General features: G+C 34.7%; 1 protein-coding gene and 1 pseudogene across 1 annotated transcript; both read right to left on the bottom strand.

The window, feature by feature from the left end:
- Positions 1-3,040: 3,040 nt before the first annotated feature.
- LOC131545968 (uncharacterized) lies at positions 3,041-7,681 on the bottom strand. Its single transcript, XM_058785223.1, has 6 exons — positions 7,352-7,681; positions 6,794-6,934; positions 5,850-5,912; positions 5,450-5,659; positions 5,171-5,305; positions 3,041-4,291 (listed from the first exon to the last, which is right to left on the bottom strand). Exons 1-6 carry the CDS (start codon positions 7,466-7,468, stop codon positions 4,076-4,078), a joined length of 882 nt encoding a protein of 293 aa, XP_058641206.1. The 5' UTR covers positions 7,469-7,681; the 3' UTR covers positions 3,041-4,075.
- Positions 7,682-8,967: 1,286 nt separating this feature from the next.
- On the bottom strand, positions 8,968-13,987 carry LOC131545302 (solute carrier family 2, facilitated glucose transporter member 6-like; annotated as a pseudogene).
- Between the last annotated feature and the right edge of the window lie 18 nt (positions 13,988-14,005).

The raw sequence follows: 14,005 nt of genomic DNA, 5'->3' as shown, positions 1-14,005 counted from the left end.
AGTGACTTCGTCCAACTCAAAGTGACACTTTTGTGATAGGTCGGTCGGTGAGGCTTACAGGACGGAGGATCCAGGCAATCCAAGAGGTGAGTAGGGAAGTGAGCCAGGCTTACGACCTTGATACCAACCAACGCAGGATTGTGGTGAGTGACTTGATATAGCGAGCAGGTAAGTGATGACAGGTGGTAATCAGTACTCCGGTGATTGCGAACGGGTGTAGGTGGTTGGTGTGGATGACGCTGTGGGCGGATCTGTGACACAAATGTTAGTTGCGTATATAAAAGCTGATAACGATGTCTTACCTTATAAAATTATGTTCTTGTTATTATCGTTCACTTGAATGCATATTCAAATACCGATGCTAAAACTAGCGCAAACTAACTAGTTAGGACCGATAATACTTAGCCGCTTTATGGACCAGCGCCCTCTGTTGACCAAAAGGATCAACACATAGAGAGACCGTAAAAGAGGGGATTTTAATTTTTAATTAATTTAATTTATTTATTCTTTACTTGGAGGTCTATTTTCAAGTAGTCACCTAAAAAAATAGAAGGGCTTATATAGAAGTTTGTGGATAAATTCCTTTGAATTAAACATAAAAAGTCAATTAAAGCAACTTTGAAATAAACGCATTGTAGCTCTACTGTTTCTTTTTCTTGTTGACGTCAGCTTTGGCTGGACTTTATGAATCTTTCCCTTTCTGAGCTCAGCAGTTACAGTGAAGACTTTAATCTGATAGAGATTGGACTCTCCAGCCAAAGTCATTTTGTTGCTCTCATGGAGAGGTTTAGCTATGGCTGTGCACTGGGGCTGCGGCCACACTGTCCAAACAGACAGCTTGTGCTTGACTGCCTGTTCCCATCCTGTATTTACATAACAAAACATTTCAGATTTTTTGAAGAATATCCAAGAAACCATGTGTCAAATCAAAAGGAGACGCTTCAGGCATCACAACTCTGGGGTCGTGACCTGAAAATTTCTAAGAACTGTATTATGTACGGTTGTTTTTCAAGAAAAATAAAAAGATAGCTGTAGGTGAGACCTATATATAAAATATGCAGCTTCTCTTGTGCTAAAAAATGTGAGGGCACACTGGAAGGATTATACATCCTTGAAGGAATTTTGGTTTGCGTAGGTGAATTAAGCTGAATTATCCCATTGAGACAGAAGTATCACTCAGCGCTCTAAAAATGCTGGTATTTCTCTATTTCAAATAGCACTTATTTGTATCACAGGCCCCCCAGCAATCCAATCATGACACACCCCTCAACTGTCAGGTCCACCCCTTTAACATGCTGTATCTGGAAGCAGGCCTGCAAAGCTGTTTAAATCAAGACCAAATAGCAATCCTAGCTGCGCGTAACAGTGGAGATGAGATGCAGGGTGCTCTAATGATTTGTTATAGGTCTTGTTAAAAAGCCAATAACAATAAAATTGACTAAATAGTAAAATAGTAAATGTGCTGTAATTCTTTACAACATCCTTTGCAAGTGGAAAATTGGTTGGGTGCTCCATCTTAAAGGGTTAAATACAAATCAGGAAGGAATTTGGAGCTGTTGCACAAAGATAGATTTGCGGTGAAAATATGATGCATGAGATTAGTTAATGCAATTAATCTTAAAGGGGCTTGTTTTGTGGAAAAAAAATCACAAGTTTATTTATCTAGAGAGGTGGATCATGAATAAAGCATATATGATAAAATATTAATTTATTTAAAGACACCAATATATGTTAGTGTAAATATTAGTATGTAAAAATATATTAAATGTTATAAAAATACACAATGAATTCAATATTATTACATTTGGAGTTGAGGATTTTCTGAATATATTATGTTTCCTCATGTAAATCGATAATAAATTTAAAATTGTTTCTTTTTCATCTACTTTCCATCAATATTCATTTTGGTCCATTTTCTATTGTATGGCTTCAGAAGACTTGTATGGACTACTTTTAAGGTTCTTTGTGCTTGAAAGCTTCAGTTGTTATTCATTGTAATTGCTTGGAAAAGACCAACCAGTTCAATTCTTTAGAATTTTTTTCCTTTTGTGTTCTACAGAAGAAAAAAAAAGAATTTGGAACAAAACGAGAGTAACTGATGATAGAATTTTCATTTTTTTTGGTGAACTAATCCTTTATGAGTATGTATGAGAGGGCCTGTATGTGACAGCCATCTTGAACCAAGCCTTTAAAACCATCTTACTGCTTAATTTTCTAAGATAAAGAGCTTATTAGGATAATTATGCTACATCAAAAAGTAGTTTTGGCTCTGATTATCCAACTGTAATTTAGAAATGGCATTTTAATAACGAGTTTATGGTAAATTTACCAGCACTGTTGTCAGCTTGATGTTTTTAGGAGAACCAGAGGCTGTAATCTGCGTATACAGCGCCATCAAGTGGCCATATTTAAAACACATTGTGCTCTTGAAGCAGATTTCTTGTGCAAGGCACTGGACAGTTTGTTAAGAGGTGTTAATAGACCTCAGCTGCACGGTAAAGCTATTTATTTGGTTTGGACGGTCTTGTTAAGTTGGACAACATCATGGCCATTGCAGGAGGAATAAAGTTCAATTAAGGGCAATGTTACTGCTCACACAGGTCTTGCCAAAGAGACCAAACAACTGCCAAACACTTATAAAGCTGCCAGTGACAATCAACTCAAGAATGAGACCGTAGAAGATGGAGCCACTTGGCCAGAAGAAAGAAAGAAAGAACACAGTGTATGTTCTCATGGGAACCAGAAGAATCTGGCAATTTTGATAAAAGAACATTTTCAGAGGAACAATTGAAAATAATACTAAACAATAGCAAAAAAATATGTTTAAATAACTACAGGATGTTAAATAAAGAATATAGAGAGATAAAAGAAGATTCTGACTCCTGCAGAGTTCATATATTTTCAGTTTTGTGTTTGTGGGAACATCAAATGTTGCATCCAAAGTTACAAAACAAATGGTTCGGTGCATATTGCAGGAGAATGACTCGACACCTGAATGTGTGAAAGGAGGCGGTTCATGGACAGCTGGCAAAGCACTTTTACTTCATATGAAGTGCGGTTCAAGTCACCAGACAACTTTGTCTTTATTTGCATATCTACATTGCATATTGAAAGTGATATTGTCAATTTGCTCACAATATTTATGAGTATAAATGAAAAAGAACCATTATTTACAAAAGAATACATCTATTTAATATTCATAAAACTATATTTACAGTATAAATAGTTTGTCAAAAACTTCATAAAGCATTGAAATGCACACAATGATGTCATAAAATACAGCAGGTAAAATAAGTATTGAACACGTCACTATTTTTTTCAGTAAATATATTTCTAAAGTTGCTGTTGGCTTGAAATTTAACCAGATGTCGGTAACAACCAAAGTAATCCATACATACAAAGAAAACAAAAAAAAAAATTGAGTCGTGTAATAAAATGGAATGACACAGGGAAAAAGTATTGAACTACTGAAATTTATTTAATACTTTGCACAAAAGCTTTTGTTGGTAATGACAGCTTCAAGACGCCTCCTGTATGGAGAAACTAGTCGCATGTGATTTTGGCCTGGGCCTCTTCTATGAACTCTGATCTTTAGTTCTTTCCATAAATGTTCTATTGGATTCAAGTCAGGTGATTGGCTGCCCATTCTAGCAGCTTTATTTTCTTTTTCTGAAACCAATTGAGAGTTTTCTTGGCTGTGTTTGGGATCACTGTCTTGCTGAAATGTCCACCCTTGTGTTATCTTCATCATCCTGGTACTGTAGGTGTTGGGACTGAACCAGCTAATATTAATTTCCACTGACTAGGGGCAGGATTGTTTTCTAATTACTGATAGATTTCAACTGTTGTCTTGGTCTTCCATGCCTTTTTGAACCTCCCTTTCTTCATGTGTTCAATACTTTTTCCCTGTCTCATTCCATTTTATTATGCATAACTTAATTTCTGAACTTATTTGTTTTGTACGTATGGATTACTTGGGTTGTTACCGGCATCTGGTGAAAATTTCAAGTCAACAGCACCTTTACAAATATATTTACTGAGAAAAAAGGTGACATGTTCAGTATTGACAAAATATCTATTGTACATAAAGTCTTCTGTCTTTTCTCTGTACAGCATGCCAGTATATATCATTCACTGACTCTGTCGTCACGTCTTTGGAGGTCAGGTAGCCAAGGATGGAGTTTCCAGCCCAGAGACTGACCCCTATTAGACCCAAACAGAGATGTGGGGTTTTCCATGCCGATGTGGTGAGCTGGGTGTGAATCATGAAGATGGCAACCGCAGAAGTTCCCTAAATGGGTACAGAGTCATACATGCTTAACCCTCCTCGATTTTCAAAATGCTCAAAATATTGGTTAAACTATTTATTTCCTCTTGAAATTTTGTGAATATTTTTCATTTAGGGTCATGAATGTGCATGCAAAGTTTTAACAAATATATGTGTTTTGGAAAAGCTGTACACTTGTTACAACTTTTGAGCCCCATTGGTTCCATGCAATTTGCCAAAAATCAACACTAAAGAGTCAGGAAAAAAACACAAAACCTTTATTGTAGCTTATCAAACACTAAAATATGAAATACATGAGAAATTATGACATTTTTCATAATTTTCTTTATCTATTCGAATTTCATGGTCAAAAAAAAAAAAACTTTGCTTTTGGTTATTTTTTGGGATCTCAATTACTAGACTGTTGCAGCACTGAGGAAAAGTGTGAGAAACCCATTTTTCTACACAAGAGTTTGAGACCCAGACAACAAAAAGCAAGAGAATGAATGTACAAATAGCAATTAACACTACTTACATTAAGTGCAAATAATTTTATTGTGCAACCATTCACTACATGCAATCATGACCAATAAATAAATTATATATGTAATATATACATAATAGAAATAACACCATAAAAATAGAAGAGACTTTATTACATTTCTCACATATTTTATATTTTTTAGTCTCTGACAAGCAACAATAGAGGCTTGTGTTTTTACAAGATTCTCTAGTATTTTTCATAGCGCTGATTTTTGGTAAATGAATGGAAACCAATGTAAATCATTTTGACCCCCAACACAGAAGTTGTACCCAGTTTTTGAACACAAAAGGATTGTTAATCATATGTAATCATCTTGGAGCAAAATCAATGTTAAAATGTTGTAATATGATATGACATACCACAGCTCGGCTGCTGAAGACAGATACCTCATTGGTTCCCATTTGCTTCTGAGTCATAAAAGAAACAAAGCTGTCTCCGACCATCATGGCTCCAAATGCCCGAGTGAGATAAAGATGATCCTCAGATCCATTAATCTACAATGGATGAATACACAATGCATTAACGGACAATGCCACCTAGAAGCATTTTAGCTTACAACATGACCACTTTTGCTATATATATTTGTGTCAAATATAGTCCAAGTGTTCACAGCAGTTGCAATTAAGTTACATTTTTACCTGTGACCCAAGAAGCCATCCTGGAAAAACCAACCACATGAGGCCACAAATGAAGTTGGCAAAAAAATCCACTTGAAGGAAAAACCTCTGGGGCTTAGCGAGCAGTTCAGATCGTTTCAAAGACCCTTTCAACTGATTGTGATCCAAGATCAAAAGAATCAAACTGCTTAGAAGAAAGAACAAGAACACCGCCACATCCACCATGGGAAGCTGAGGAGAAAAAGTCAAGAGCTTATTTTTGTGATACTGCTGATTTATGGATTTAAGTGGCATGTAACAAACATTTGATGTTTTATGGCATTACAACAGAGAGCATTGCATTTTACATTTATGTGTAGATGATTACTATACCAAAGTGACTTAATATAATAAAATGTACACATCATGTTACTGTACACACATGTCTGCGGTCTGTTCCTTGAATGTGTGCCTCTCTGCAAACTCCCAACAGTGAAAGGAAGGCCTGTATAGAAAGACATTTAAAACAGTTCATTTCAAAATGTGGATAAAAGGTCACAATAAATATTATTAAACTGATACAATAATGCAATATTTAAATATGTACACTACCGTTCAAAAGTTTGGGGGTCGGATTCGTAATGTTTTTTAAATGCTCACCAAGGCTGCATTTATTTGATCAAAACAGTAATATTGTGAAATTTTTATGTTTTATATACAGTATTTTAAAATGTAATTTATTCTTGTGATGGAAAGCTGAATTTTCAGCAGTCGTTACTCCGTTACTCTTCAGTGTCACATGATCCTTCAGAAATCACTTTTGATTAATACTTGATCCTTGATGAATAAAAGGATTAATAAAAAATTGTATTACACCTTATTTTAAATACACCTTACTAACCCCAGACTTATTGAACAGTAGTGCATGCTTGAGGAATAAATTATTTGAATGATTTTATTATTAACAAAACACACATGTACTACAATATATAGCCTACTACAGAACTACAATGTAAAAGTGTTTTGTCAGGTAAACACATTTAAATTATAAATGTATTAAATATATTTTTATATATTATTTCATGTATATTTTCATAAATTACACTAAGTCTTTTAAGTGTTATATCAGATACAAATATTCTCAACTGAATGTATCCAATTTTTGCAACTGTTACAACTGTAAGGAGTAACTTCCTGACCATTAAAAATATATTTGTTGGTGAGCCATATTAAACAATATTTTAATTCGAATGAAACCAGTTTATGTACCATGTGAAGTACATTTTAGATCACCTGGCAAACAGGATAAACTATTAGAAACAATATTTCTCCTAAAGTTTCAAGAGAATATATGCAGGCATATGTGTGTATTTGCATTGCACTTACAACAAGCCTTGAGACGGAATGAGCTGAAAGAGAAAGTGGATGGTTGTTGCTTTTGAAGAAAATGAATTTAATATTACTGGCAACCCACACACATACGAGCGAGCGCGTTACTTCAAAGTGCGCGCTTTCGACGCTTTCCCCCTGCAACACAAGAGCGTATAACGCGTCACAACAGTATTATTATCATCACAGTAACAATAATTACCAATGTTATGGCTACTACAATAAAATGTCTAATAAACATAACATAAACATTCTGAACAACTTCTTTGAGGAACGCGTCTCGAGACTCATGCGTTCTGTTCCATTCAAACCCCAATAGCTATATGTGAAGTTGTGAACTTCCCCTAACAACTTTCACTATTAATTTCTTCCAGTTTAAAAGCTGTAGTGTGGTATTTTATCGGATACTATACTAGTACCCTGGTATTATTCGTAAAGGAAACACATTTAGCATATATTTTCACACAAAACTATTTTTCCCCTTTCGCTTATTAACATATACAAACAACACGTTATATAGCCTAATTCCATGATTTTACACACGCAAAGACCCACCTCTGAGGAAAAAGCCAAACTCGAACACATCCTATACGCCATGCTGAGTAGTAGTCCTGTCACAAGTTCGGCTGAAATCACTTGACTTCCAATTACTTTCTCCCTGTTCGTTTTCATGGTTGGTTCACAGTCCGAGTTGGCGGTTAAATCAATGTTTTCAGTGCGGCAAGGAACTGCATTTGTTGCCCGCTGGCTTCTAAAGCCCTCATACGTAATGTGCCCTTACACAACCTAATTATGAAACTCACTGGAGGGGTTCCTCAGTTCTCTTGAGTAACCCGGTGCTGATGGCGACTTCATGTTCTTATGGCTGCAGCCACTCTCTACAGAGTGTTACGTAAAAATCAACGGGAATAAAAACGTTCACGTGGGACGCAATCCGTGGAGTTCGTGAAGCCAGGACATCAGCAGACACTGGAACAGTCATTTTCACGAGGTTTTAAACGTGTAGTGCTTTTAAAATATATTGTTAGACTGTTTATTTTAAATCTGCGTTTATTTTATTCATGTTCACAACGTCAGTTTCACAATTAATTAAAGTGGTTCCTCACATTGCATGGAGAAACAACCGTTTTATTTATAAATAAAACATTCACACATTTACTCATGAATAAATAAATGATATATAACCCTGTTAATATACATATTTATGAGGCTATGTAGGCCTAAACATATGCGTATGACAGGTTTGCTCTTCCAGATTGTGTAATGTAAGAAATAACATAGCCTATATAACGCATATGTAATGTCAGTCTTATGGACGTAGTTATATATTAACATTTTTGGGAACCCTTCACTAAATGGAAACCAATAAAGCAGCTTAAAGCCAAACATTTATCACATGATTTTTCCTTAAAGGCTTTTTTTGTGCATGTAAGCAACTTAACTCTTGGATAAGATCCATGGAGAATTGGGTTACATGATGAGATATTGAGGTCAAATGAACTTAGTTGACTTTTTTATTATTTCCCAATAATTAACAGTTAATAACTAAATTGAATTTAAAAAGTGACAATATAGTAATAATATTATATTGGCTATGCCTAAATCTGCAATTCATTGGTGTAAGAAAATCAGTTTAGTGTCTGAGAAGTGGCAAATAAATTATGTATATTTGTCTATTAGATAAATAATGCACTGCATACCAACTAGGTGTTTTGACAATTTTTCAGCATGTATAAATATGTAACACAGGTCCATAACACTGGTTTAGAGTTGATTGACAGGAAGCACTGTGGCGTCATACAGTATGAAAGCAGAAAGAGGAATCTTATCAAAGCTGTCAATGAAACGAAACATTGTTTTCTTTCAAACAGCAAAGTTTTGTTTGAAAAAATATGCTTACTGATAAGAAAGCATATGCAATTAATTGGGTAAGGAGGTAGGAGAATTGTTTAATTGTTTGAAAAAAATAAATAAATAAATAACAGTAAGTATAAATAAGAAACAGATCATTATTTTAGTGCATAGCTATAACATTAAGTACAGTGATAAACAATTAACGGTCAAAATTTTTATGTACGTATCAGCACACGACAAAGGCCAGAATTTACTTTGCTGAAGTCTTGCTCAATTCTAGCCGTGGTCCACACCCATAGGAACTTCTCCATATCATTGTATTTTTGTTCCTGGACAAACACATTTTGTGCAATATAAGTTTAGTTTGGTCATGGTCACAATGATGAAAACAATTGCGGAACAATGAAAGAGAAGTGAAGTGCCCAGTCACATGTTAAGAATGATAGAGACCTTATATATTCAGGATATACATACACACATTTATTGATATCCTTTACATGAGTGTGCACTCATATACAGTACATCCTTATAATAAATGTACATTGGACAGATTTTACATATTAATGTATTTACATCAGAGTAACATTCATAAAGCCACTATGTAGCTCAAATATCTAAATATACATAAAGACAATGCAATATATAAATGTGTATTATTTGGCACCACCCAGTCGTTTTATCTCATCACATTCAACTCAGACAGCAAACTCACAACTTGAGTAAAACATAGTTTCTTTTGTTGTGGCTCTGTAGATTAAATAGTGCCACAGCACTGCTGCTAAGTCCAAAATGGACATTTCAAGAATCAAGAATGGTGAATGTTCGCCAGTCCTGAAAAGTTCTCAATCTCCTCCAGAGTCCGGCCTTTAGTTTCTGGCACACATTTAGCAGTGAAAATTATATTCACCACAGAGACGACACAGAAGAACAAGAAAGGTGCAAAGAGTCCATAGGATTCCTATATGAAAAGATATATGTTATCAAGTTTGCGTTTTATAGCTGTACAATCAGAGGAAACATAATTATGTATAACATGAGTATTATCAAGAGAAGCTTGTATTATTTTTTAATGATCTTGAACAATGATCATGTTGTTGTATGTGCTATTAGGTAAGATAAAAATAGGTATTTTTCCAATTCCTGTTTCTATGTGTGTAAAAAAGAGATTTAGCTCACCACCACATGCATGAAGAGTTGTGTCAGAACAAAGGCTGTGATCCAGCTAACACCAACGCACAAACCAGATGCTACACCACGTGCGCCCAGAGGTAAAATCTCTGACATTAGCAGCCATGTGATTGGACCCCAACCCATAGCGTAACCTGCATGGGAGATTTCAATGACGTTATGCTGCATGTTATTTCACATGAGGAAATGGAACTAGAACTAATTCTAAAAGTGATGTAATCCAGTCCTGCCAAAATTATTGTTTCTCTGATTTAAAAAAAAAATCCACTTTAAGCCATTTCAAAATTTTAATGTGTGACTTTATCACCCCTAAACTGCAGTGTTGTAATAATCAACAAGTTCCTTATCTGTCATTTTTGAGATCCACAAAAAGCGTTTACAGTAAGTCAAAGTGAACTGGTCACACTGTATATGAACAAACTTCCTGAAACCAAGAAAACTCACCAAATATGATGACCATAGAGCTTATTAGAGGAATCAGAGTTATTGGATCGAAGGCAGGGCCTGTTAAGCCTCCATAAGTGCTCTTCAAGCCCTCAGTTACAGTAAGATTGCCATGGTTGCACTGTGTTTTGTGAGTGTACATGGTCATTGAAAGCGTGGCTAGATACATCAAAAATCCTGAAGGAATAAAAGATGATTTTGGTATTTTTTCCAATGAATTACATTTACCAAATATAATACTTTTATTGTTAATTCTACACAAACCTGAGGTGAACAGTAGAGCTTTTCGACCTGCTCTGTCCATCAAACTGGCTGCGATAGCGACAGACATCAATCTTACAGCTCCCACTATCGCTGCATCATATTTCGGTTCCTGAATGGGAATCAAACATACATTTTTTTAGATGGATAAATGTGCTTTCAGGCATTCCACAGTGTGAATGAATGAATCTTTGAGACATACCAGTGATATAGCTGTCATGTGGAAGATGGGCTCCAGATATACCAGAATTGGGGTTATACCAGTCATCTGCTGCAAGAATCTCATGGTGACTGAGATTAGAATTGGTTTATAGTATAAAGGCATTTTAAGATCACTCCATTGAACGCCCTGTTGGAGAGAACATGCAAGTCATTTAATATTCTATTTTTATATAATGCATATTTAAATTTTTGTTTTATTACAAGCAATAGTTGGCAGCCCCCTGCAATACTGCAGAAAATGACCAACATCTTTGAAATAGGTTGTAGTCATGCTATGTTAATATGCACCAAAAAATCTGATTAAAATTGATCCAATTTTCTCTTATTGAATTCTATCTGCATGACCTAATGATGTTATGGCAAACCACCCTGACAACATGATGTAATCCACCGCAATGTGCCTTTTACCTGAGAATTGATACTGCGCTCAATCTTATCAAACTCGGTCAAGTAATCAGAATTGGGGCCTCTGAGCCATTCTAGCGATTTAACTGCTCTTGCTCTGTTTCCTTTCATGATGTGGTAACGCGGGGAGGTCGGCATGAAGCAAAGAAAAATCATCATGATAACGACAGGGATCTCCCCGGCCACAGCCAGCCACCTCCACGGCAAAACCAAGCCTGGAGAGAGAAGATAAAATAGCATAATTTTTCAAAGAACATACAGGATAATGTATCTGAAAAATGCTTGGAAATTCTTGAAAGTGTCGGAGAAAGTGTGTTTCATCATACAACCAAAATAACCTGAGAAATATGAGCTCTCTCACCAAAAGCATAGAGTGCTAGACTTCCAAAGACAGCTGTGATCTGAGGACATGAACCTAGTGCACCCCTCACAGACGGGTGTGAAATCTCTGACACATAAACCTGTGTGAAAAGATATCAGCTGATATTGTTAATGAGATCCATTATGCACAAAACTGCAACCACTAATATATTATGATGTTTCTTTAATTAAATCCCACGTTACAATGAAATTCTTATTTGTAGGCTATATCTAACAACACGTAACATGCATTCAGTAAGTAAATCAGATCTCATGGACTCTGCAAATTACATTTACATTTATTCATTTACCAAAGCGACTTACAACTGAGAAATATAATTCGAGAAATAAATCGGATTCAAACGAATACAGGGTTTATGCAGGATTATGAAGGTCAATTTTAAATTTTCTTTTTATGTCAATATGTTCTTTAAATTTAATCGGAGCCCACAATGCCACAAAGCCCAAAACTTCAAAGTCTGATACAACTTTCTACGGATTTCCATGATAAACAGAGGTGTAAAATACTTGAGTAATTTTACTTGATTACTTTAGTACTATTTTGGGGGATCTGTACTTTATTCAAGTAGAATTTAAACTGATTAATTGTACTTTTACTTGATTACATTTCTGAAGAAAAAACTGTACTTTTTACTCCTTTTTTGAAAAGTACATGACATTTTTATTTTATCTTATGCACATTAAATATGGTAAACGGAAGCTCAAACGTGAGTGCTTGACGTGAGAACCAATGATCATTGTTTTCATGCATCAAGCACACACATTTCTACTCCAGTTTCATCAGGTAAATGTCTGGCTTCAAAAGTTCACCATCAAATATGAGGAAGCATATTGAGGTAGCAAAGTTGAGTTTTCCCAAAAAATGTTTTATTCATTATTCATTCTGTTTTCATAAAGCCATTAGCTGTGTAATATATTGGCTGAATGCACAAGATTGAGTGCAAATAAAATCAGTGATGAGAATTTAAATACAATTAATATTTTTGTGGGAATATATATATTTTTTTAATTAAATAAAAATCTCCAAAAGTGTTTAAATAAACATTGTAAGTTTAATTAATTGTAATTCATGTTTAGTGGTGTTGTTACCAGGAAGTGGATAAGTTGTATTTATAATATGTCATTATATGACACATTGAGTAGGAATTAGGAACGTCAATGAATTCTTTTTTTAAATTGTAATAATTACATGATTTGCTCATTAATTAATCTAATTAGTCACAAATAATCATGTATCAATATTTGCTGAGAAAAAAACTCTAAATGCCCCAAATAAACAATTAAAAGATTAATTATCCTTTTAGACAGTGACGTTGAATAGACAACACACAAAAAATTGGCCTTTCAAAACGTTAATGTTGTAATTCTATGACTCTCCTCATTAATTCAACACATTCTTGTATTCTGAATATGTTTCTAGCATCTGAACCACTGCTCTTCAAAGGGATAGTTCACCCAAAATGAAAATTCTTTCATCATTTACTGACCCTCATGTCATCCCATATGCGTATGACAGGTTTGCTCTTCCAGATTGTGTAATGTAAGAAATAACATAGCCTATATAACGCATATGTAATGTCAGTCTTATGGACGTAGTTATATATTAACATTTTTGGGAACCCTTCACTAAATGGAAACCAATAAAGCAGCTTAAAGCCAAACATTTATCACATGATTTTTCCTTAAAGGCTTTTTTTGTGCATGTAAGCAACTTAACTCTTGGATAAGATCCATGGAGAATTGGGTTACATGATGAGATATTGAGGTCAAATGAACTCAGTTGACTTTTTTATTATTTCCCAATAATTAACAGTTAATAACTAAATTGAATTTAAAAAGTGACAATATAGTAATAATATTATATTGGCTATGCCAAATCTGCAATTCATTGGTGTAAGAAAATCAGTTTAGTGTCTGAGAAGTGGCAAATAAATTATGTATATTTGTCTATTAGATAAATAATGCACTGCATACCAACTAGGTGTTTTGACAATTTTTCAGCATGTATAAATATGTAACACAGGTCCATAACACTGGTTTAGAGTTGATTGACAGGAAGCACTGTGGCGTCATACAGTATGAAAGCAGAAAGAGGAATCTTATCAAAGCTGTCAATGAAACGAAACATTGTTTTCTTTCAAACAGCAAAGTTTTGTTTGAAAAATATGCTTACTGATAAGAAAGCATATGCAATTAATTGGGTAAGGAGGTAGGAGAATTGTTTAATTGTTTGAAAAAATAAATAAATAAATAACAGTAAGTATAAATAAGAAACAGATCATTATTTTAGTGCATAGCTATAACATTAAGTACAGTGATAAACAATTAACGGTCAAAATTTTTATGCGTATCAGCACCACGACAAAGGCCAGAATTTACTTTGCTGAAGTCTTGCTCAATTCTAGCCGTGGTCCACACCCATAGGAACTTCTCCATATCATTGTATTTTTGTTC

This window comes from Onychostoma macrolepis, chromosome 08 (assembly GCF_012432095.1).
Source record: "Onychostoma macrolepis isolate SWU-2019 chromosome 08, ASM1243209v1, whole genome shotgun sequence".
NCBI lineage: Eukaryota > Metazoa > Chordata > Actinopteri > Cypriniformes > Cyprinidae > Onychostoma > Onychostoma macrolepis.
This window is presented reverse-complemented; position numbering and strand designations above follow the sequence as displayed.